The following is a 22,086-nucleotide window of genomic DNA, read 5'->3' on the forward strand; positions in this document are numbered from 1 at the left end:
CTGTTCACCCTGTGCAAAATTTTATTGTAAATGCTGCACAGACTCCTCAGGAAGGTGGTGCTCATTTCCATGCACACAAAGCCCAGCCCAGCTCTGCGGGGTTCCAGCTTTCTCTGCCTGCTCTGGCACCAGAGTGGACACACTCAACCATTTCCATTTGTGGATGATCACAAATATTCTCTTTGGAGCCCTATGTCTATAACCATTACTGATCTCAAAACACACCTACATCGTGGTCTCTGTACTGTCTGACATTGCAAAGTAGCACTCACAACATGAATAATGATGCCTTAGCTATGCCCTCCCACTCTCCTAAATCCTACATGATTGGGAGCCAACTCATAGTGCTTACAAAATAGAACAAGACTGAATCACAGCAAGCAGGCCAGTGACAACAACTAAGGTAAAACTCTACATCTCTTAACAGCTATCACACAGAAAAGGACAGCAAGCTGATGAGCATGCCCAAAGGCACTAATGCAGCTTGGCAGCATCATGTCCTCGATCTGCATACTGGCAAATACAGAGCAGCAGGTGCTGTGAAGATGCAGACCTGGCACTTGCACCAGGTCACAGGAAAAGCACAGATGAAATCTGATCTGCTGCAGCATCGTTCCCACCTCATCCTGCCTCAGCAGTCCAATTTACAAGGAAATGAAGCTCATTAAACAGATTGCTCTATATTCACGGCTAACAGGACAGAAATAGTAAGTAAACGAATGTGATTTGTGTAGGCATCTGCAAAGAAGCCTCTCTTGATGGGAACAGGGAGAGGATCAAAGGTGCACTCAATTGTTTCTGTTTATTCAGGAATTCAGTGGGGTTTGAAACTTTCTTGCAGGTGGGAAATACTATCCAACATGTATGTCCCTAGCATTTATTTATATTTGTTTAATATTTTAAATTATTGTTTCCACACAGAATTCAGGCATATTAACTGAAAATACAGGGTCTGATCCTAAACTATACTGACATTTTAGGGCACTGATCTCTGTTATGAATAAAAAGTTATCTATTTTTTTTTAGGGTTGCAGAGTTAAAACAAGTTGGACCAGTGCTGTTAAGTTAGCTTCATTGTTAAGAGTTCTTCTTCAATTACCTGTTAATGGTTGGTGATTAACCATTGTCCCCCTGATGCTTGCCAGTGACCCTGCAGGTACCAGGAGAATGGGAGTGGCATCAGAGCTAGTATGCAGATGAGAAATGCATTGCACCAAATTTTGCAGTTTTCCAGGAAAACCCCTAAAAATAACGAGCCCACATAGAATTAGGGGACCTAAGTGATGTCTAAGGATGGGAGCGTAGTCCAGTGCCTGCTTGGATCCTTTTTGCTTCTCACCCTAACCTGAAAATATGTTGACTAGAGAGAGGACCCGGGGTATTGGACCGAAAAGGTGGAATCTCCTAATCTCTCGTGAGGACAGAATCCCCAGCTCTGCCTGCAGATCTGCAGACAAAGCTGCATCACCCTCCCCCTCCGTGCCACTCCTGGGAGCAACTGCGGTGTGGGCGCGACCCATCGATTTCTCCCCACCTGAGCTGATTCTTTTTAATAAAGGCATTAAAAAGGAGAAAGATCTCCTGCCCATTTATTTCAATCTCCATATGGGAGCATGTCCCTCCAAAAGGCCAGATGCTGACAAAGGGGAGCAGCAAAGCTGCGCCTGCGCTTTGCAGCCATGCAGCCCATGAGCTTGGCCTCGGCTCTGCCACACCCCAGCAGCTTCCAAAAACTGGTTTTGATCCAGATGGAGGTTAAGAACTTTTAGCAGGTCATTCCCCCATCGATAATTTCTAGGCAACAACTCATAAGAGGACAGTTTTGCCAAATACAAACAGTGGAAAGAGCCATAACAAAATTCATTCCAAGTCTAAGCATTTCCAGAGTTTCCAAAATATCTCACAAATTCCACAAGGCAAAGAAAAGTTTCAGGTTTGAATCAAACTTTTAGTCTAACAACTGATGGGCTTTGTAGGTTTTACAAATCAGTAGTATGGATGTTATGTATATTATGGCAATTCATGCTGATAGAATATGTATATATATATATATATATATATATATATATATATATATATATGAAAAAAAAATATATAAGAATGAAATATAAAACCTTGAAATCACACTAGAAAGGGAAAAGGGGATTGCTTCACAGGATGGCAAAACCGCAGCTGGCAGCCGAGGAGGAGGTGTGTTATTAACATATGAAGTGAAACTAGCCTGCACAGGAGATGGTCATTCTCACTGGTATGAACAGGAGAACGCCCAGCGATGATGGTCCATGAAGATGTTCATCTCAGATAAATGGGGCCATCAAGGATTACGGGATTCCGGTAACCCGGAAGAGTGGACACACATCAGTTCCTGGGTGAGGTTTATGTCCAGCACGGGACAGAGAACAGAGGCAACATGAATATGAAGAACCCTGAAGAGAGACAAAGGGATTCCACCGCGGGCAAGAAAAAGGGTAAAAGGGTATAAGAACAGACTTTGCCAAGCGGCATTCATGAACTGTGGGAGATTTGGTGCAATAGAGACCGGATCTGTGTTCACCCAGCTTCGATCCCGGGGTCAGTGCTGTCCTCGATTGTTGGCTGTCGGGACTGTGTATTGGTTGTGAATAAATTTCATTTTTATTTTTATTAAATTGGCTGGATAAATTTTTACATATAATAATGCACAACATGAGAATGCATTTGCTTGAACAGATGCAGCCCCATGTTTACCCTGCACAGCATTCACTTGGACGTGATTGGGCTGTGGGTGACACTCAGAATGACACAGTGGTCTCTCCTTGCATTGCTGAGCAGCCACAGCAACCAGCACCCGAGGAAAGTGCACACAGCATGCTCCTCTCCTGTGCTACATGAACTTTTGAACTGCAAGTACTTCATCTCCATCAATAATAAGGACAGAAGAAACTGAAAAGACAGTATCATCTACAAGAAATGCAAATGTAGTTATATAAAGTGCTATAGCTGATGGCATTGCACAAAAAGTACCAGATTAGAAAATTCCTTGCTTTTTACTTCATACTTTCCTGGAGGGCTGCAGTGGGCCAGGGCAGCCCAGTGCTCAATGAAAGAGGTGATTAGAAATTATGGGGCTCAGCTGTAATGTCCTTAACTTCTGCCAAGCAGAGGATACCAAATTGCTAATGTAAATAACCCCTTTTGATATGACTTAAAGCCCTGGAAATGAAAGGCATTTTCCTGAAATATCAGTCTCTGGTTGACTTTCTGTCCCAGTACCAAACCTGCTCTGCATACAGGTCCAGCTGCTACCTACACAATCAGGACAGGACCTTGTGGGATCAGATTTCCTTTGCAGAACTGCACGTGCTCGCCTTTACCCACTGTGAAGTATATACAAATGACCACCCTGGCAGAATTTTCCTCATGCCCTAATGTATCTGTCTCTCCAGCTGTCTGCAGCCTGGCTAATTCTGTACGCACAAGACTGCAAATGAGACCTTCTGTCAGCTCCCATGTTAATATATTGGTTAAAACAAAAGCCATGTTACAGGGATTCAGCTCCACACAAGGACATGCCTTCAGTTCCTGGGGTGCCAGTATCACAGTTCAGGGTCATGTTTGACACACCCATTGAAGCATGAAGCATGTAAACCAGTGTGCCAATTCAATTACACTGGCTTATTAGGATTAGCAGGCAACAATCCTCTCTGCACTGACACAAAAGCTTCCTGCTTCGCAGTTCTAATTTCCATGTACTGCTCCCAGTTCAAATGCCAACATGGTCAACAAGTCCTTTGAACTTTGTGGATTAGGAATGCAAAGGGATGCTGATGCTCCCCACTGCACCACAAAGTTCACCTGCATGGAATGAAACAGTTTCCCCAAGGAAAATTGTCCTTTCCCACAGATGTTTTCTGGCTCCCAACATTTTGCAGCTGGAGAGCTTAACAGCATCATCCTTTACGTGGCTATAGGTACCCCACAGGGAGCAACCCTCAGTTCATGCAGTTTGATGTGCTAAGCAGAGGCCTTGCCTGAGGTTTCAGCTGATCATCAAAAAATCTATGGGGTTGATGTGCAGAATCACTTACTAGAATAGAGCAACAGCAGCCTGGGAAAACATACCTGGGAGCTTGGCCCTGAACTGCAGGCAGCAAAGTTACAATAGCTGTCAAAAACATTTGAGCTGTGCTTCTGAAACCATGCTGTAACTAGGTAAATCTTGTGAACGTGGCTTGTTTCATCCATATTTTTCTGCATATAAATTTGACAGGTAGAAACATTTATTTTGTCAGAGCACTAAAAGCCCCTGATGTTCAGCACTGATCTCTGGCAGGCTGTAATTTGGCTCCCCTCTCCCAGTAACACTCTCCTGTTCCACTAAGGAGCCCTCAGTAAAACAATGCCATGGTCTCACGGGTTTCCTAGAAACCTGCCTCCAGCAGCACAACATGTATCCTCACAGCCTTGTTCTCTCTTAGCTGTTCTCAGACACAGTATAAAATGTCTTATGCCTACAAACTGTAGCTGTAGCCATCTACAGAAATTTTGGGTACTTCCCAACCAGCTGCGTACAGAACAAGTTTGGGAGAGAAGAGTTTTTGTGGAGCAAAAGAAAAGCAAACACTGGTGTGTGGGAAGAGCTGTGGTTGTTAAATATGTCAAGAAAGTAATGTTTGGATTGAGGAAAGCCAAACAGATGTAGTAGAGCTGTGCCAAGAAAGGATGACTCTGTTACCCTTTTTGTGTCTTCCTTAAAACAGCCTGGTGCCAGAGCCAGGCCAGCTCCCCTCCTGCCTGCTCATCCTCAGCCTGCCTGCAAGTACCAGCTCAGCCCCCCAGGCAATTCTGCTGCCCCACGCCTGCCTGCTAGCACACAGTCCTCCCTTGTCTCCTCCAGACCCACATCCTGCCCATGAACCTCTAATCAATTGTACTGTGCTTTGTTCAGACTCTTCAGAGCCTCTCTGCACTGAGCAGTGCTGGCAGAAGTAAGATGAACTGAATGCTCTCTGTATCCTTTTCAGTCGGGACAGACATTACCACAGCCACAAACAGACTGGAGACATCTGGACACAGCTGCCTTCAGTTTTGACCTGACTATTTTGAAATGAACGGATGAAGTTTACACTTCTAATAATTTTATTTGTTAAGTACAATCCATCTTATAATAACAGTTCTACTCCCCCTCCCTTTGGCATCTCAAACAAATAAAAGGTGAAAAATAAATATCTTGCCTGGAATCCCAAATGTATTTTGGTTAAAAATTTTGCTGTGCTACCATACATCTGTTACCTGCATTTCCTAGATGGCAAGCAATGCCATTGGGCAGGGATGGTATGAGGTACCTAGAGCACTTTGCACCTGCTAGAAAATCCCTCTCAGAGAAATACAAAAGCTTCTTACCTTACAAATAGCCATGGTATGGGCAGAAACAGGAGACAGAGACCCTGAGCAGATACTCAGACTTTCTGTGTCTCTGTGCTATGACATTCTCTGGGTAATGCTTTTGAATAAGAAACAAAACACCTGTCTGTCACCCACTGCAAGGAAGCCACAGTGACATCTAAAACTACAACAAATCACAAGCCAATTTATTTAGTTTGGAAATTTTCAGGGAATAATTATAACTAATAACAATTTTGAATAATAAAATATTTCAGCTAAAAAAAATTTCATATTTTAAAAATTTGTAAATCTTCAGTCTTTTTAACAAAGCTTAAATAGATATGAAAATAAAGTATTTGAACAGGGGTTTGTAAGTAGAGAAATAAAAGATTTTTATTTTCCTCTCACATTTGACTAAAATCAGAATGACTTGATAATTTGCCTTTGTTCACCTTACCCTGTTTTTTACTTCAATTTTTTTGTCGAAAAAATAGTACAACCCTTACTGACTCTCATTTGTATATGTGGTGACAATAATGACTGTAAAGCTAGGAATTACTCAAAACTTCTGCAATGTATTAAGTTTTAAGCTTTTAACATCAACAGTGTTAAATATTTTCATTTGCAAAAAAACAAACTGCTTCTCAGTGTCCCTTCCAAACATCAAATATCCAGTAATGCACACTGGAAGAGGTAGTGATGACAAAGGCTAGTGTATTACCAAGGCTGAAAGTTAAAAGTTAGAATGTATTTTCTGATTTAGTCTTTTGAATTATTGTGGAAAAAAAATGAAACTTCAAAGCACTAGCCTGCAGAGCTGAAGTCTCTGCTCTCCTCTTTTCTTTGTGGTGGGATTTCATGGCTCTGCATGGACATGCTGCATGAATAGAGGCACACAGTACCCGTACCCATGGGCAAGAAATCAGCACACATGTATGCTAATGTAACAGAACACTCTGTAGTGAACTTTCCTCCATCCCTTTTATTTTATTCCAAACCTCCAAGCTGTGTCTGACTGCAGCATTTCAGGCAGGAGCTATATGCCTGTGGGAAGCAATCAGGGGCACATACAGTTTATTTCAATTTTATCATTGCTATCCACTTCTAAGACCAGCTATTTGAGATCACTCTGCCACACTGTCAGGAGTCACTTGAAGGCAAAGGAAGAAATTTAGAGCTAGCAACTGCGTGGGAGCTAAAGAAATTTTGGCTAAAAGATGGAGAAGTGAGGAATGGAAGCAGTTACAAGTCCGTAAGACCTCTAACTCCACACTCAGGTGAACTCTGGTTGGCAGGACACAGGGAAGCCGGCTGCAAAGCTTCCTCACCTCTAAGCCACCCATCATAGGTGCGTCAGCCACATGGCCGGGATATTTGGCTGCTGTGACACTGAGCAGACTCCCACACACCTCTCTGCACTTCAGAGAAACCAAAATGCTTCATGCAAAGAGGCATGTTCTGACAAACACTTATAGGTCACCACAATTTTTCCGAATTGTTTCTGATTTGAATGCTTACATTGAACAGTTTTGTTGCTGAGTGCTGTTCTGTACTCTCTCTACAAAGGTAATTCCCTCAAAAAAATCTGCCTGTCAAATCCTCAGTGCAGGCAGACAACCTGGTGCAGGTGGACTTGACCTGCCAGGCTGTATCAGATGACAGACAAGACTAGGGAGAGAGAGTGAAGTGTCAGTGCCAAATATTGGCTCTTAGGCACAGCCAAGAGAAACCAAGTAAGCCATTTCTTCCATTGTCTCAAGCACCTGCTCAGGTCTCCAGTCAGGGGGAACAATACTGTCCTTGTTCTAGAAAGAAAACAGGTGAGCAGTAATTTCTCTCTATTCAGAAAATACCAAGAACACAGCCTGATTCTTTACAACCGTGTATTTGGTCACAGTAGTGGCAAGCTGCCAAGTTTCTTTGAGGAACATAAAGAAAGTAGAGGAGGGGAGCTTTCAAGGCTTTTCTTTTGCAACAGGATGTAGTGGGCAAAGTAAATAATGAGGCAGCTTCCCTGCACAAATCTATCATCTCCATTCCATGGCTGTACTAAAGCTGAAAAGGACCTGCTCCTTGAAACACTACTGAATCACTTTTTCATCTTTTGAGCAGAGAAGCAGGTTGTTCTAGCATAGGGAACTGAAAGAGCACTGTCATGACCCAACAACCTTAGGAGCTCAGGGCAATCTGATGTTCTTATGAAGATTGCAAAATCAAGCAGAGTTGGTTACCTGGTAAGTAAACCACTTGAAAATACAGCTTGTCAGGCACAAAATCTGATAATTTTGGACAATAAGCCATTTCAAAATAAAGCCTAAAAGTTACTATAAAAATCACACAACTGACATTTTAAGCAAACTGAATTTCTGATGTTAGCTCTAGCAAAATTAAACAACTGTGCCAGACTCCTCTTGCTCGTTTAGATTTGGGTGGTCTTTGACCAAAACATGGTTACTCTCATTTAAGAGAGTCGGATTAACAACTGAAAATGGTGCTGCTTGCTGCTGCTGTCAGGGTCAGAGCCTGTAGCTCTAATCCAAACAAGATTCAGGTATTGAGAAATATTCAAGTTATATTTCACTTTCACTGGGGGAGGTATGGGTGAGTGCATATTTAGAGAACAAACAAAAGAACTCAGAGGTACAGTCAAAACTAGAAATTTGCCCTCCTTTAGCAAACTGCTAATTCAAACGTTTCCATGGCAAATACGGAAATGGCTGAATCTAGCCACAAATTTGGTCATGATTGGATGCAGGCTGTAAAAACATTTTAAAAAATCTCTATTTCTGCATCTAATTGAAAACAGAGATTTGTGTGTGCATTTGTGTGTGCATTATCTGCTGTACTGGCCCTCTGCTTTTTAGTGCTGTGGTTTTGGTGGGGTTTTTTTCCGCTCATTTATTGATTTATTACTTATGTTTGCAGGAGACTATACCAGCAGCTAGATAGTCTCAAGTCCATCTCAAACATCTGTCTAAGCACTAACTACCAGTGTACTAAAGAGAGGACCAAACAGTCAGCTTTGTTGGCATTTGGTTCACAATGAGCTTTGAATGTTACTTCCTGATCCCAATACCTCAAGTTCTTGTATCTTTAGGGTTTTTAAAGTGACAGTAATACTAGAACCAGATGGTAGATAAGGTTGGATGTGACCTCCAGTTCCCTCTTTAAGGCAGGGTTAACTACAACTCAGGACTGTTTTCACTTGGGTTTTGAGTACCTTCAAGCTTGGAGACTCCACAGTCTCTCTGTGGGCTCTCTTCCAGTATTCACCCTCATAGGAATTTTTTTTCCTAATGCTTAAGTAGAATTTCTTTTGTTTCAGTTTGTGCCCCTTGCCCCTTGGCACCAGGGAGAAGAACCTGGCTCCATCACCTCTACTCCCCTGTCTCTCAGGTATTCATACACCTGATTAAGACTTCCCTGAGTCTCCTCTGCTGCAGGCTGGACAATCCCATCCCAGCTCTCTCAATCTCTCCCCTGTATGTCAGATGCTCCAATTGCTTCTTATATTCATGGTCCCTCAGTAGACTCAACTTAGTAGGTTCTCATCTCTTCTGTCATGGGGAGTCCAGCACCAGACACAGCACTGTAAATGTCTCACCAGTGGAGGAGTATCATCTCCCTCAGTCTACTGGAGAAGCTCTGCCAAGCACAGCCCAGCAGACCACCAGCCACCCTTGCTGCTAGCTCACTGTCAGCTTGTCCCCAGGACCTCAACCAGGCTCCACCAGCATCCCAGGAATGCTGGTCTGACATACAAGTGAAGTGAACATGGTAGAAAGAGGTATTGTCTTTTAGTAGGTCAACTCAGAATGCTGGAAAAGGCAGACAAGAATCCCAACAGGAAACAATCCCTAATGAAATGTACAAATAATTGGTGGAACTGTCCTGAGCCACTCCCAAAGCGAACAGCACAATCTCACAGACTGTCTGGGGACACTTCAGTGAACAGGGAAAGCTTCTGCAGCTTTACTGATAGGATTGCAAGTCTAAGAAGCAAAAATCCTTATCCTGCAGGACAGGACATGTGGGTCCTAACCGACCAACACAAGATGCCCAATTATATTGGATTAAGTTTTTACATTTGAGCCAAGCAAATTATTTCCTCTTGTACCAATGCACAATGCTGTCCTCTTCCAGAGGAAGTTCACATGCTTGATGACCACTGCTCTCCACTTGAAAATTTCTGTGTCACTTCTGCCTTTATTGATTCAGGATCCCCATTTTCAACAGAGCAATTTAATCTTGTATTCTTGAACAGTGCTAGTATGTCCTTTCCACCCTTCCTGCTCAGAGCTTGAATAACCAAACCAGTCCCCAGTCCCACTACCAACACCCCAGACCCAGCCACAAGCAAGAAATGAGGGCGAGCAGCACAGGAAGAGCTGTGTCATGTGCTGAAGCTGGAAGAGTTCAGCATGGGCCACTTGCACCCACTCTGCCCTGACTCACCATGGGCTTCCTGGTACTAACTGATCTCTAGAACTGACACACTTTAGACATTACCTGTTTATTTTCTTGAAACAATGCCTGTTTTTTGCTTTTACTTTATTCCACCAGAGAATCAGGGCTTCAGACACTGGTGTGAACTGCTCTACTTGAAGAAGCACATACTTGCCAGCATGAGAGAGCATTTGTAGAGGGGTGGATCTAGCCCTGTTACAGCTATTTCTCCAGGCCCCTGTTTTATCTACTACATAAAGTCCTGAAATATTCAGATAAACACATCTATATATATAATAATTAATACATAATAATGTGATAATCTAATAATAAAATAAACACTTTACTCGATCAAAGATAAACTTAGCAATAGCCAATACAGCAGTGGCACCCAGGCACCACTAGACAGCTGCTCTCTGGCAGAGAAGCCCCCACATCAAGCTGCACCAACAGCCACGCAGCAAACACTGGGACAAATGATCCTTTCTCTCTGCTCAACACTTCAGCAAGCACAGCCAGAGTGCTGGGGCCAGTTTTGGACTCCCCAGACCAAGACAGACTCGAATATGGTAGAGCATGGTCTGGTAGAGGCCACCAGGATTGTTGAAGACTGGAGGAGATACCAAGGCAACATGTGGGCAGCACCAAGGATTCAAGTCCATAATGTAGGGGTGATTGACTATTTAACTGACAGACAAAGAACAATTTCAGATTGTATTCAAGCCCAGCATTAGTGCTTCACGGCACACAAGGTGAAGTGCTAACTGTCAGTGTAAAACACACCAGCAAGCCACATGGATAACGCATCAGAACGAAGAGGGTATAACTCTGGGAATACAGGTTTTGATAAATATAGCTGAGCAACCACTGCCAGCAGGCATAAGCAAGAGTGAATTCCATTGTAAAAGTTAAAATGAGTGACCATATCCTGGATTTTTACTGCAGGTGACCTCCCAGTAAAAGCAATGGCTTGCATCCACTAGAGCACACAGCCAATCACAAAGTCACAGAAAATGCATATGTTCAGCCACTAATTATCTACATTTAGTGGAAATCAGCTCCCAGGTTCCTGGCAAGTGGACAAGACACCCCTTGGTGTCACAGCAATCACCATGCCCAGCACATCCTGTTCAGTTCTTGTATACTGCAGTGCCTAAGCACAAGTTTCCCAGCTTTAGGTGTAACTCAGTGCTTAGACAGTTACACAGCTATTCTTACATTTTAAGTAGTAGCATACATGTCCAAAACAACCGCACAATTATGGGGACATTACAATAACAGAGAAAGCTGAACTGTAAATTATGTACACACACTCCAATGTAAAACATTACTCTACAGGTATCAGGAACGCAGACTTTTGCTCACAAACTTGCCACAAACAAATCTCACAGCCCTTGCCCACTTCTCTTTTGCATTATTAATTGGTGTTTGATATTTCCTAAGACAGTTTCCAACTTAAATTGCAAGAAAATCCATATCAACTTGCAGTTCAAAAGCATATATATGAACTGAGCAACAGATCCAGTGGAAATAGAGACCTCCCTGGAAAGTGACTCTAAAATGCAGAGGTTCAGGCAGGGAATATTTCTAAATAGCACAAATATTGCTGAAGGTATAGAGTTTTTCCTTTTGTTTTCTAAAAAATGCTTGTTCTGTAAGGTACGGATGTGCCCCTGACAGTGCTTTCAACTTCCCGCTCAGCAACATGCTGGAATCTTCAAATTAACCCTGAAGAAAATAGAGCAAAGCTCAATCAAATATTATACAAACCAGACCTTCTGAAAAATCAGCATTTATAGGCAATATTTATGGATTTAAGGATTAAAATCCCTGAAACTGATGTTTATTTTCTCATTTTTATGAGCTCCTGCTTCTCTCTTTTACAAAAACACCTTAATTTTTTCCCCTCTTGCTAATCTCTATAAAACACACATCATTAATATTGCATGCTTGGTGCTGGATTACTGAATATGCAACACTAACTCTAACAATACTTCCTGAGACAGAAACCCAAAGGTATTGGGAATCATTTGCTGCATATCTAAATTTTATTCCCTCTTCAAAGGGTCTATACAGCATGGGATTTGAAAATAAACAGGTCTCTTCGGCAAGTGCTCTGCATATGATGCTGCTGAGTTTCTCCTCCTCATATATGCCTGCATTAAGGATTACAGTATTTCAGATTCTTTTCAACCCCCAAGCCCCTTCACAGCAATTTCCTCATGTCCACGTTTTCCCCACCACCTAGCATCCCACTCTACTCTGCAAATTACCCCTCACAAAAACATTGCCAGGTTACTTGCAAGTGGCACATGTTCATTTTCTCCTCCCTTCCCCATGCAAATGTCTCCCACAGCAAATAAACCGAAGGGGCAGAAAAAGCATAGCAGGAGGTCTTACCTTTTGATGGTCTTCTTTGTTTCGTTTGTAGAGAAGAGAATGTACCCATGACAGCACCCATTGCAAAAGCTACTGAGTTTTTGGGGAGGATTTATTTTGGCTAAGATTTTTTTTTTATTCCTATTACCCCACCCCTCCACTGCAGTGAACAAAATCTATTTGAAATGCCCTCAAGAACAAAACAAAACAGAGAAAGACCAGACAAGAAAGAAAAGAAAGAAGGAGGAGGGAAAAAGCAAAGCACTGCAGCTCGGCATGCAGCAAGCGTTAAGCTTTGAGGGATTTTTTAAGTCAACACACATGCACTGACTCACAGCCGGCTGCACTGTTATTATTCAAAACCGCTCCCCATCAAAATTTAAATGCTATGTAGGTTCCCTCAGACCAGAGCTGGCAGCAGATGCATCAAAATATTTACTGGAGCATAGCCACATAAACACACAGGCTAATTCTTCTTCCCGTTCCCTTATGGCTCCAACCAGCAGCCTGTAGGTCTAGCAAGGGAGTATCAGTGCAGCTCTTCCAGTGAATACTAAGCTGGAGTCCTGTAGACATGCTGAGGGTCTCAGGGGAAGCCGGGGCTTTGGGCTGGATACCAACTCGGAATGAATGGAAATCTTCTGAGTGGGAAGCAATAGTGAGGAAGGCATCAAAGCCCCAGCTGCACGGGCTGTATGCTCCTGCTAATTAAAAGTCTGACAGAAAGGTAGAAATCAGCAATCTTCAACAGTCTTCTTGAGCAGAAAAGTCAGAGAAAAATTACTAAGTGCAAAGGGGGGAAACAGAAAATTTCACCACAATAGTTTTTCTTCATATCTTTTCTCAAACACCAGAAAGACATGCAAGACAATTAACTTATTTTTCTGCCAAGTGTATATGTGCACATCCTTTTCAAGTATAAAACAAAAAGCTGTTGAAACAAAACACTACAAACATCGAGTGACTAGGAGGAGGTAGAGCAATTCCCAGCATTTTTTTCAGTTCTGTCATATTTCAAACAATCAGCTAGGCATCTGGTTATGTTTTCTCAGAAAGTGAAATAGCAAGTGCTTAGGTACAGAAGGTGTTAAATGCACTGAGGCAGGTCTCAAAACCCAAATTAAATTGCTACTTGCATGTAGTGACTGAGATTAGGGCAGCATCTGTGCAAATACTGTATTTTTCAGAGGAAATTCAGCACAGAACAAACCACCTTGTCTGAACAAGTTTTCTTAGCTTTCCTCTAACTTTGCAGTAGATTCCCTCAGATGCAGATCCCAGCTCCCTAGATGCTGGTGTCCCTGGAGGTACAACCCTGCCTTACCTGCTGTTCACCTGCTGCCAGCATCTGTCTTTGCATGCACAGATATATTTGCATCCTTAGTGTATACAAGCAAAGAGCTTCCCTTTAGTTTCTAGTTGCAGAAGGCATTGCACAAAATAATTTGATTTTTATTGTTTCATAACTCAAAACACATCAATTGAACTTTTTGTGAGAAATGCCTGGGGGAAGGTACTTTTAAATACCCAAGTCCTGAAATGAAACACAACAGTTTGCAAGGAATTGCCCAAGACTGGAGGCACACAGGGGCCTTTGTCATAGTGGGAGGAGTCTGTCCTGGTCTGTGCGACTTTCCCTCCCTTCCATTCAGCCCCCACTCCTTCCCCTAGGCTGGCCACAGCTGAGGTCCCACTGCCCTTGCTTCTCCAGCCATCCAGTTCCCAATGGGGGTCCCTCAGACTACGTTGATCTGCACCAGGCGCTGAACAGCTGTGTGAGATTCTTAAGCTTTTTAAAAATTCAAATATTTATATTTATTTTATTCATATTTTACTTGCATTTACAGAACAAAATATTACATAGGCTACAGTGTACATGTGGAAAATCACTGTTCTTGGGACTTGTGCATTCAGCAAAGGCTGGAGGATGACCAGAGGCTACCGCCAATGTCTCCAAGATGTCAAAACCATAATCTTCAATCTAGGCAAACTGTCACTAGCAGAAGTCAGGTGTTGCCAAGGTGTAAGACCCCAAACAACTCCGCTGATGAGGTTTTTAAAAGGGTTTAGGCTGTTTATATATGCTAAATTAGATGCACAGCAGAAGTGCTGACAAGATATTCTCAAGAGATAAAAACAATGAAAAGGACTTTACTGGCAACTTCAGAAAATTGAGGAACTTTGGCAAAAAGTTTAGTGCAACATTCAATCAATACAAAACACTTCTCAAAGAATTAACTGGGCCAATTCAATTTAGCAAACTTTAAGCCCATTTGATTCTGAATTACTCAAAAATTCCAAGAAGAGGGAATTAGGAGAAAGAGAGAAAGACAGAAGAGGTATAGAAAAAGACATATATAGCTACCAGCGCCTGGGTTCCAGTGGTGTTCCAACAGAAATTCCAAAAGAAGGTAGGGTCAAGACATATGAGTGCTTCATGCCCTGTGACGTTAAAATACTCCTTGGCCCTTCCCCCAGTTGGGGCTTCTGGTCATTTGGTCCCTCAGGGACTGTGTTAGGAGCTCCAGGGGTTGGGTGTGGGGCATTGCATCCAGTGTGCCACGGATTGGCAGCCACTGGCACGGTGGGGTGTATAGGACAGGGCACTGCCTCAGCAGGGCCCCCACACACATACATCCCAAAATATCTTGAGACATCACTCTTTCCAGTCTCTCACACAAGGCCACCACTCACCCATTTCCTCAAGTGCCGCATCTACACATCCTTTAAATATCTCCAGGAATGGTGACTCCCCCTCTACCATGGCCAGCCTGTGCTAGTGCTTGATCATCCTTTTGGTGAAGGAATTTTTCTTAATACCCAATCTACACCTCCCCTTGAGGTTGATTCCTCTTGTTCATTCTCTTGTTACTTGGAAGAAGAGACAGAACCCACCTGCCTACGAACTCCTACATCAAAAAGTACCTTGAAAGTAGCTGGCTTCAGGATTCCTTTTGACATCAGTTGGATCTCAGCCATGCAGAAAGAGCTTGGTCTGGGAGTGACAGATCAGGCTGCCATATGGTGAGATAGCCAAGAAAGAAGTAATTGGGGAAGACAAAATTGCACTCCTGATGCTGCAGTTGTTTACTTGAAACAGCATGGCATATGAAGGCAAAGAGCAAATGTAAATATTCCGTTTTCTCTGAAACTTGAAAGAAAAGATCCGTCTTGTCTGAAAGTATTTACAGGTCCCTAAGAAATCATGGGGATAAGCGGTTACACACACATTTGTATGACTCAAATATACAAGAATGGGGATGAGAAGAGGGACCATGTCTGTGCCTAGGCAGGTGAGCACAGAATTGCAAATTCCCAGTTAAAAAAGCAGACGTTTTCTTTCACAGATGAAAACCAAGACCTCAGAGGTACAGAGGCATTGTAAACACTACAAAACTAGAGTATCTGCCACAGCAGGCAGGAATTCTCTTTCCTCAAAAGATGATCGTTCAAATGTATCAACCTAGGAGAGAACACTTTGAGATGTAATAAGTGCTGATGGACATCCTTTATCTGAGGAGGTGAATATTTTTCAGAGTATTTCCTTTAGAGATAAGATGCTGCCTGAGCTCAGACTGTGATGGTGAAATGCACAGGTATAGCTGTGTGGGTCAGCATCCTGGGTACAAGATTCTAATAGAGGATCAAAAGTACATCAGGGGTGTACTGAGGCTCTGTCTGTAAACCTGCCTGCAGTAAATTCAGAGTTTGGTTCTGACACAAAGGTGCACCTCTCTTAGTTTGAAAAGACAGGTGTCTACTAAAGAAGGCAGGAGCCTCTCTTGAAATGGAAAATGTAAGCCCCCTGCCTCCGAATTATTTTGATGTTAAAATTAAGAGGCTCTCAGGCAAAAATATGGGAGTAGGAATAACAGTTCTTTATTAGGAAAAATATTTTTTTTTAATGCAGTGATACAAAACGACACTGACAGAGTCAGAATATGACCTCACACTTTGTGAGTCACAGTGTTGGTAGCAGGCCCCTTAAATGGTGGTTGCAATCTTCTGGGAATGATAGGTGTGGTTCTGCTGGAGCAGGGATCCTGTAGATGGCTGGGGTTTTCCTCTGAAGGTCCACTGCTGGTGCAGATGGGCCTAGTCTTCCTCTGGGAATGCAGTGGAGACGAAAGCTGCTCCTTTGGGAATCCAGTGGGAAAAGGCTGCTGTGGTGTTCCAAATCTCAGATTGCATCCAGGTAGGAATGCTTGGCTCCTCCCCCTGGGCAGCAGATCTCCCAAGGGGATGATGTAATTTTTATCAGTCATGTAGTGACATTTAATGGCCCATTAACAGCAGAGATCTCCCCAGAGGGAGGATTGGTTGTGGAAGAGATACAGAAAACTGTCCCACCTGGTTTAACAGGTGGCCTATTAACAGAAGATAACTGTCCCACCTCTAACAGATGGCAATAGAATACACACCCCTGGCCACATCTTGCATTTGCAACCTAAGACAGCATCTCAGTATATTACCATCAGTGTAGCAGATTGCCTGGGAGTATTTTGCTTTGTTGTTATTGTGAATTGAACTACACTACATCTGTGCAGGATGGAGCAGACTTTGCTGCAGAGTAGACATAAACAGGCTTTGAAGTTCAGATGTGGCACCTGCCTTAAATAGCCAACCAAAACCAGATTGTACCTGATACTTTGTTATAGCTACAGCAATTCCATGCAAAAGCAAGCCTAGGAAGGGCAGTTGTCTATTAGTATCTAGGCAAACAATCATGGGAAATTCCATCATCCCTATGGAAACCACAAGGTCTGTGACAATTCTGCCAGCAGTCAGTACCATAGTCATTCACCAAATTAAAACAAAGACTAAATTGTAGCATAAAGCTCACCACTATAGCATACATATACAAGTAAGGTAAATTAAGTGGGATTGGGAACTACTGAGAAAGTAGTATAATAGTGTGATCTATGAACTGAAACCTTCTTCCCATGAGACCCATGGGGCAAAATAAGGTTTGTTCTACACTAGGTTTCACAAAACTAAATAATTTCAAATATCTCCCAAGCTGTTAAAATCACTGACATTTCCACTAAATGTTTTCAGGGCTTCTGAAATCCTGAAATCTTAATGGGAGCCAAATTCAACCTTCCTCTGACTAAAGAAAAACAGCATTCTTTTTTGGGGAAAAAAAAAAAATCTGTTTCTTAAGCCAGTTTTTATCTAGATTCAGCTACATTTCTACATGGCAGAACTATGTAGAGCTTCAAAAGTGTGATGTGAAAAATATACTCTTAAGACACTCGGAAATCTTGACAAATCTGGAGATTTCTGCGTTTTGCAGAGAATCGCCTCTTTTGGAGAATAACTGCAGTGTCTCTGTAACATGAGTCTCTCAGCAATACAAGTGAGTATTTCCATCTGTAACTCCATCTTAACTTCATTTGTGTGAGAGAATTCACATTAAGGTTACAGCAGATGAAGAATGCTTCCAATAAAAGGGATATATGCTATTCCTCTCCTGCTAGCTGGTGGGCTGAATCACTACTGTTACAATTATATAACAACTTTTATCTTGCTGCTGAAGTGCTCCCCAAATCACATTATTGGTGGCAGATATTTTCAAATTCTGTTCAATACACCAATACTTTGGAGTTAATAACTAATTAAAAACACTCAATTTCAAGATGTATCAATGGAAGGGTGGAGACAGCTCTGAGACACATTGTTGCACTACTTCCACTTCTGGCAATGCACTAATGTGTGAAATAACCCCAACTAAAGCAAACTCAACTGCATATATTGAGATCAGAATGTCTGCACTACTTTTAATTTACTCATTTGAGGGTAAATGCTTCAAGACTGAGCATCAACTTTTTGTAATACATCACCTTTAAAGTGAAAGTTCCAGACCAGGTTGGACGGGACCTGTCTAGTGAAAGGTGTCCTAGCCTCTGACAGGGGGTAGGAACAAGATGGTCTTTAAGGTCCCTTCCAATCCAAACCTTCTATAGAATATGGTTCTGTGAGTTGAACAAGCCATGCTTATCTCTCAGGCATGGAAGTGCTGACAGGGAGGTAGCCTCCCTGCTGTGCTACCAGGGCCAAACCCTCAGCTGCAGGCAGGAGCAGCTCACCACATGCTTCAGGGAGCCCTGCCAATTTCACATACACACGCAGGTCAGTCAAATGTTCCCACACTTTGTGCACAGTCCCCAGACAGATATATATGGACAAAAGGAACAAAGTTTGTCTCTTGTCTATCAAGCACTTTTCACACATGCAGAAAATGTATTGGTCTTTTGCTGCTCCCCTCTCCTCTGTTGGCATTCAGAATGTATTTCCAGGAGTCCAAGAAGTTGAGCCACACTTAGATTAGTATAAGTAGTATACAAAGTTCTGGAGACTCACTTTGACCCACAGACTGCATGGACACTGAGACAGGGCATTTATCTTCTTTGGGCAAACCATATATCTAACACAACAATCACAGGGTTCCCAGATGCTGTCTGACTTGTTTGGACTTCTTGCAGGGGAGTCAGTGTTTTACTTGTATACTGGAAAATGGGTACTTGATTAACATTCCATGTATCCCTGCTCAGTAAAACCCTGCTGCTAACCTGCACCGAGTGGGAATTTTTTCAACTTTGAAGAGGAGCAAAGTGTCACTGGTGCCTCTCAGTGAAAGACATCTATAACAAACCACTGCCATACCATGGAGCCCACATTAACTACCTAGACAACTACAGACTGGCAGTTTCTGCATGAAGCAAATTAATAACTTCTGAGAAATTACATGCAGATCAGTAAATTCCAGTCAGCTCTTGTTTTTTTCCAGTTGGCTTCCACAGCAGACTTATTCCTTGGTTTAGATTTCATTCTTGCCAAAGCAACAACAGCAAAAAAATTAATAGCCAATTTATATGAAACAAATCTTCTGCAATCGTCTCTCATGAAGATTGTCAACAAGATTTCATTAATCCAATGGGAAAAGCCCTGGAATACAGCAGCCCTGAGGAACTTACACGATTTGGGCTGGTGCAGAAGTGGGCAGAGGGCTTTGCAGCGCTCCAGAGTAGAGAAGCACCTACCAATGCCTTTACCCTCCTCAATTTACAGAAGCCCCTGGATGCAGCAACCCATCCCCCAGCACAGCCACAAATTGCAAACAAGTTTGTGTGTGAACGGAGGCATAGAGAGACAGGCAGATGTCAGGTTTCAGCTAAAGCTGCAAACCCTAACTTGACAAACACTGAATGGCATTATCCATGAAGCTATTTTCCCCTATGACATTCAGACTATGGTACCATTTCTATTTCAAAACCTAAAATACATACTATTTTCTCTTTAATGAGTTTTAATTAGAAAGACTAATATTGCCCTGACCTTTCATGTGAAAAAAATAAAAAACCCTCCAAATGCACTGAACAACATCAGAGAAAAAAAAGGGAATGAAGATTCACTGCTTCTGATCTTTGTGGCTTTGTGGTTTCTGATCTTTACTGGCTTCACTTCTGCAAGATACAGAAGTAAAAACACACAAAGTTATTTATCCCTGCTGTAGGTATTTTAAATCTAAGACTTACCTGACCTCTTAGAATATATCATCTACTGGAGTGCACTGACCTTTCTCAGCCTTCTAATATGGGCCTGGCAATCTAAACAAAACAGTGTCCTGCAATAACTAGGAATTGCTGCCAATGACTTGGGAAGAGATAAAAAAAATAGGAGTAAAAAGAAAATAAATCCTTGTTGCACCAGGATCAGCCCTAGTCTACCAGGCTAAATTCTGAGGAAAGTAACAATGACAATTTCATAAATTACTGAAATTTGAAAAAGTGTTACACAAAATTTGAGCATATTCTCTATTTTTTAGGCACAAATCTTTAAAATTCATTCTAAATATACACTACTGGGAACAAAGTTATTTCCTGAGCCTCCTGATTATTTTTCTCTTTGCTGCCATTTACCTGAAGACTCAGATTCCAAATTGAAATTTAGATTATGCTTTGTCACATACTTAAGATGCACCAAAACACATGTATAGCCATTGTTCTAGAAACTGGATACAGAGAAACACTTGTATACATCCAGCTGCAGGGTCACCCTCGTAAGCAGAGCTCTGGCACAACTGCTCACAGTTCCGACAGTGAACAGAGGTCAGCTCACATGGCTGCCCATGTGTTCCCAGTGCTCCCAGTGCTGCCCGACATCCACAAAGGAAGTCAGCTCCTAGCCCAAGAGGCCAGAAGGAACTGTCTTCAAGCTCAAGTTGAAGTTTAATCTGGCTAGCCAGGGTCTGAACAATGAACAGATCTCAGAGGCACTTTTTCCAACACTGAGCTGATACCAAAGAAGGGCTAAGCCTGACTTATACTGGAATTCGCCTTTTGAAATAAGAGCCAAGTCGACAGGGGCTTTGCCACTCATCTCTGATACACACGTCAGCTTCATAGGATAGATATTATAAAGGTACAACTTGATTCATTTTGCAGCAGCAGGAAAAAGTTAATAAAATGAAAAGTATTCCCAATAATTTAATTTCTTTTTACCTTGGCAAATACACAAACCTTTCTGCCAGTAAATCCATGTTTCTTAGAGAACTGATGCACTCTAAATTTACAATGCCAGGACTTGTGTTCTGGTTGTTGTAGAGCCATTCAAAAGCAATTTCTCTGTTGCTTCTTTATTATAAATATTTATTACAATTATTTTTCATACCTTCCTGTCACAGACAAAAAAGCTGTGCCTAGCATTTAAATTACAGCATTAAACAACCTTGTTTATGCAAATTGATACTTAATATATGAACAAAGCATGGATTAGAATAAGTATTTACACATAAAAACGACTGGTCCAGACAGCAGCAAAGGAGATCAGTGGCAGCATATACATTAGAAATTGTTCCACCAATATACCAAATCCAACAGCAGTAACATTTCTAAAGGAATGTCATATATAAAAGATACTGTGCCATGTCATAGATAAACCTGAGAAGCCACTCGCTGCGCTGGTGGCGAGCAACATAACCCTCCACTGGATGACTAAATAAAGTTACAGAGATTCATGGCCTACAAGAATAGAGGACTAATTACTGCTGAGAAAAGCTGTTTTCCACAAAGAGCTTATATGCCCTGACTCTGCAAGATGCTCAACACAGCTCAGAAGCTGGAAATGGAAGGGCTCCATCTCTAGAAAACAAATTCCATAAGCACACAAACCATTATAAGCAGCAAACTTGAAACAATTTTAGATAAATTCTACTTTTGGTTAAATACTCTGTATTTCACATGCACCAATACCAAATCTTTCCTTCTTCACTACGAAGCATCCAAATATCTGACACTAGCTTTATCTTGAGTTTAATCTAGAGGCTGAGGTCTAATGCTACCTCAAGTCCATATTGTCAGTGTTCACTGTGTCTCAGTGGCACCCTGTGTCCAAGCCCAGACAGCAACGGAACTGGAATTCAACAGGTTCCAAAGCAGCTGAAGGAAGGAACACCGGGCTGAGCTGTAGGGCATCACATGGGATGATGAGCAATATAAATAAAATAACTGAGAGGTGTGTTACAGCCAGGCTTAGCCTTTAGTCTCACAATCAGCTTTGCCCACAAATGTAAAAACGTGTGAAATACTGAATCAGGGTGCAGAGGGTAAGCATACATACAGAGACAAATCTTACTTTTTTCTAAATTAATTCATCCTTGGCCCACTTAAAGTTAATAAAGCTTCACTTCACCACAGTTGTCTTTCTGGAACACTGGGAAGCATCACAGTCTCATTACATTTGGGCTGACCTTGAGTGAGCAAAATTTCATCCAGCACTTCCTCTCCTCCTTGTGGCAAGTTTCAATCAAGGTGGTGTCTGACCTCCACATTGCTAGGTAAACGTGAGCACTGAGGCTGAGAACTCATCAAATCTGAGAAATGTGTGCTGCTTTTG

At 42.2% G+C, this 22,086-nt stretch overlaps 1 protein-coding gene and 1 long non-coding RNA gene across 7 annotated transcripts in view; one reads left to right on the forward strand and one right to left on the reverse strand.

Annotated features, from left to right (window-relative positions):
- LOC135280415 (uncharacterized) overlaps window positions 1-3,008 on the forward strand; it is a 56,336-nt gene extending 53,328 nt beyond the window's left edge. The window contains exons 4-5 of one of the 2 annotated variants that reach the window (XR_010347363.1): window positions 428-707; window positions 1,365-3,001. This is a non-coding gene — a long non-coding RNA (uncharacterized LOC135280415). Of the gene's footprint in view, window positions 1-427 lie in introns of both variants that reach the window. The other variant, XR_010347361.1, reaches the window with a different exon arrangement.
- The window catches only part of KCNIP1 (potassium voltage-gated channel interacting protein 1), a 292,230-nt gene that overhangs the window by 164,931 nt on the left and 105,213 nt on the right, over window positions 1-22,086 (reverse strand). Inside the window, exon 1 of one of the 5 annotated variants that reach the window (XM_064388274.1) lies at window positions 12,211-12,880. The exons of 1 other annotated variant lie outside the window; for it this stretch is intronic. In XM_064388274.1, the coding sequence (XP_064244344.1) occupies window positions 12,211-12,271 (61 nt within the window). In that variant the 5' untranslated portion in view covers window positions 12,272-12,880. Of the gene's footprint in view, window positions 1-12,210; window positions 12,881-22,086 lie in introns of those variants that run through there. 3 more of the 5 variants (XM_064388279.1, XM_064388277.1, XM_064388278.1) reach the window with 3 other exon arrangements.

The sequence above is a fragment of the Passer domesticus genome, chromosome 13, assembly GCF_036417665.1.
Source record: "Passer domesticus isolate bPasDom1 chromosome 13, bPasDom1.hap1, whole genome shotgun sequence".
Classification (NCBI taxonomy): Eukaryota; Metazoa; Chordata; class Aves; order Passeriformes; family Passeridae; genus Passer; species Passer domesticus.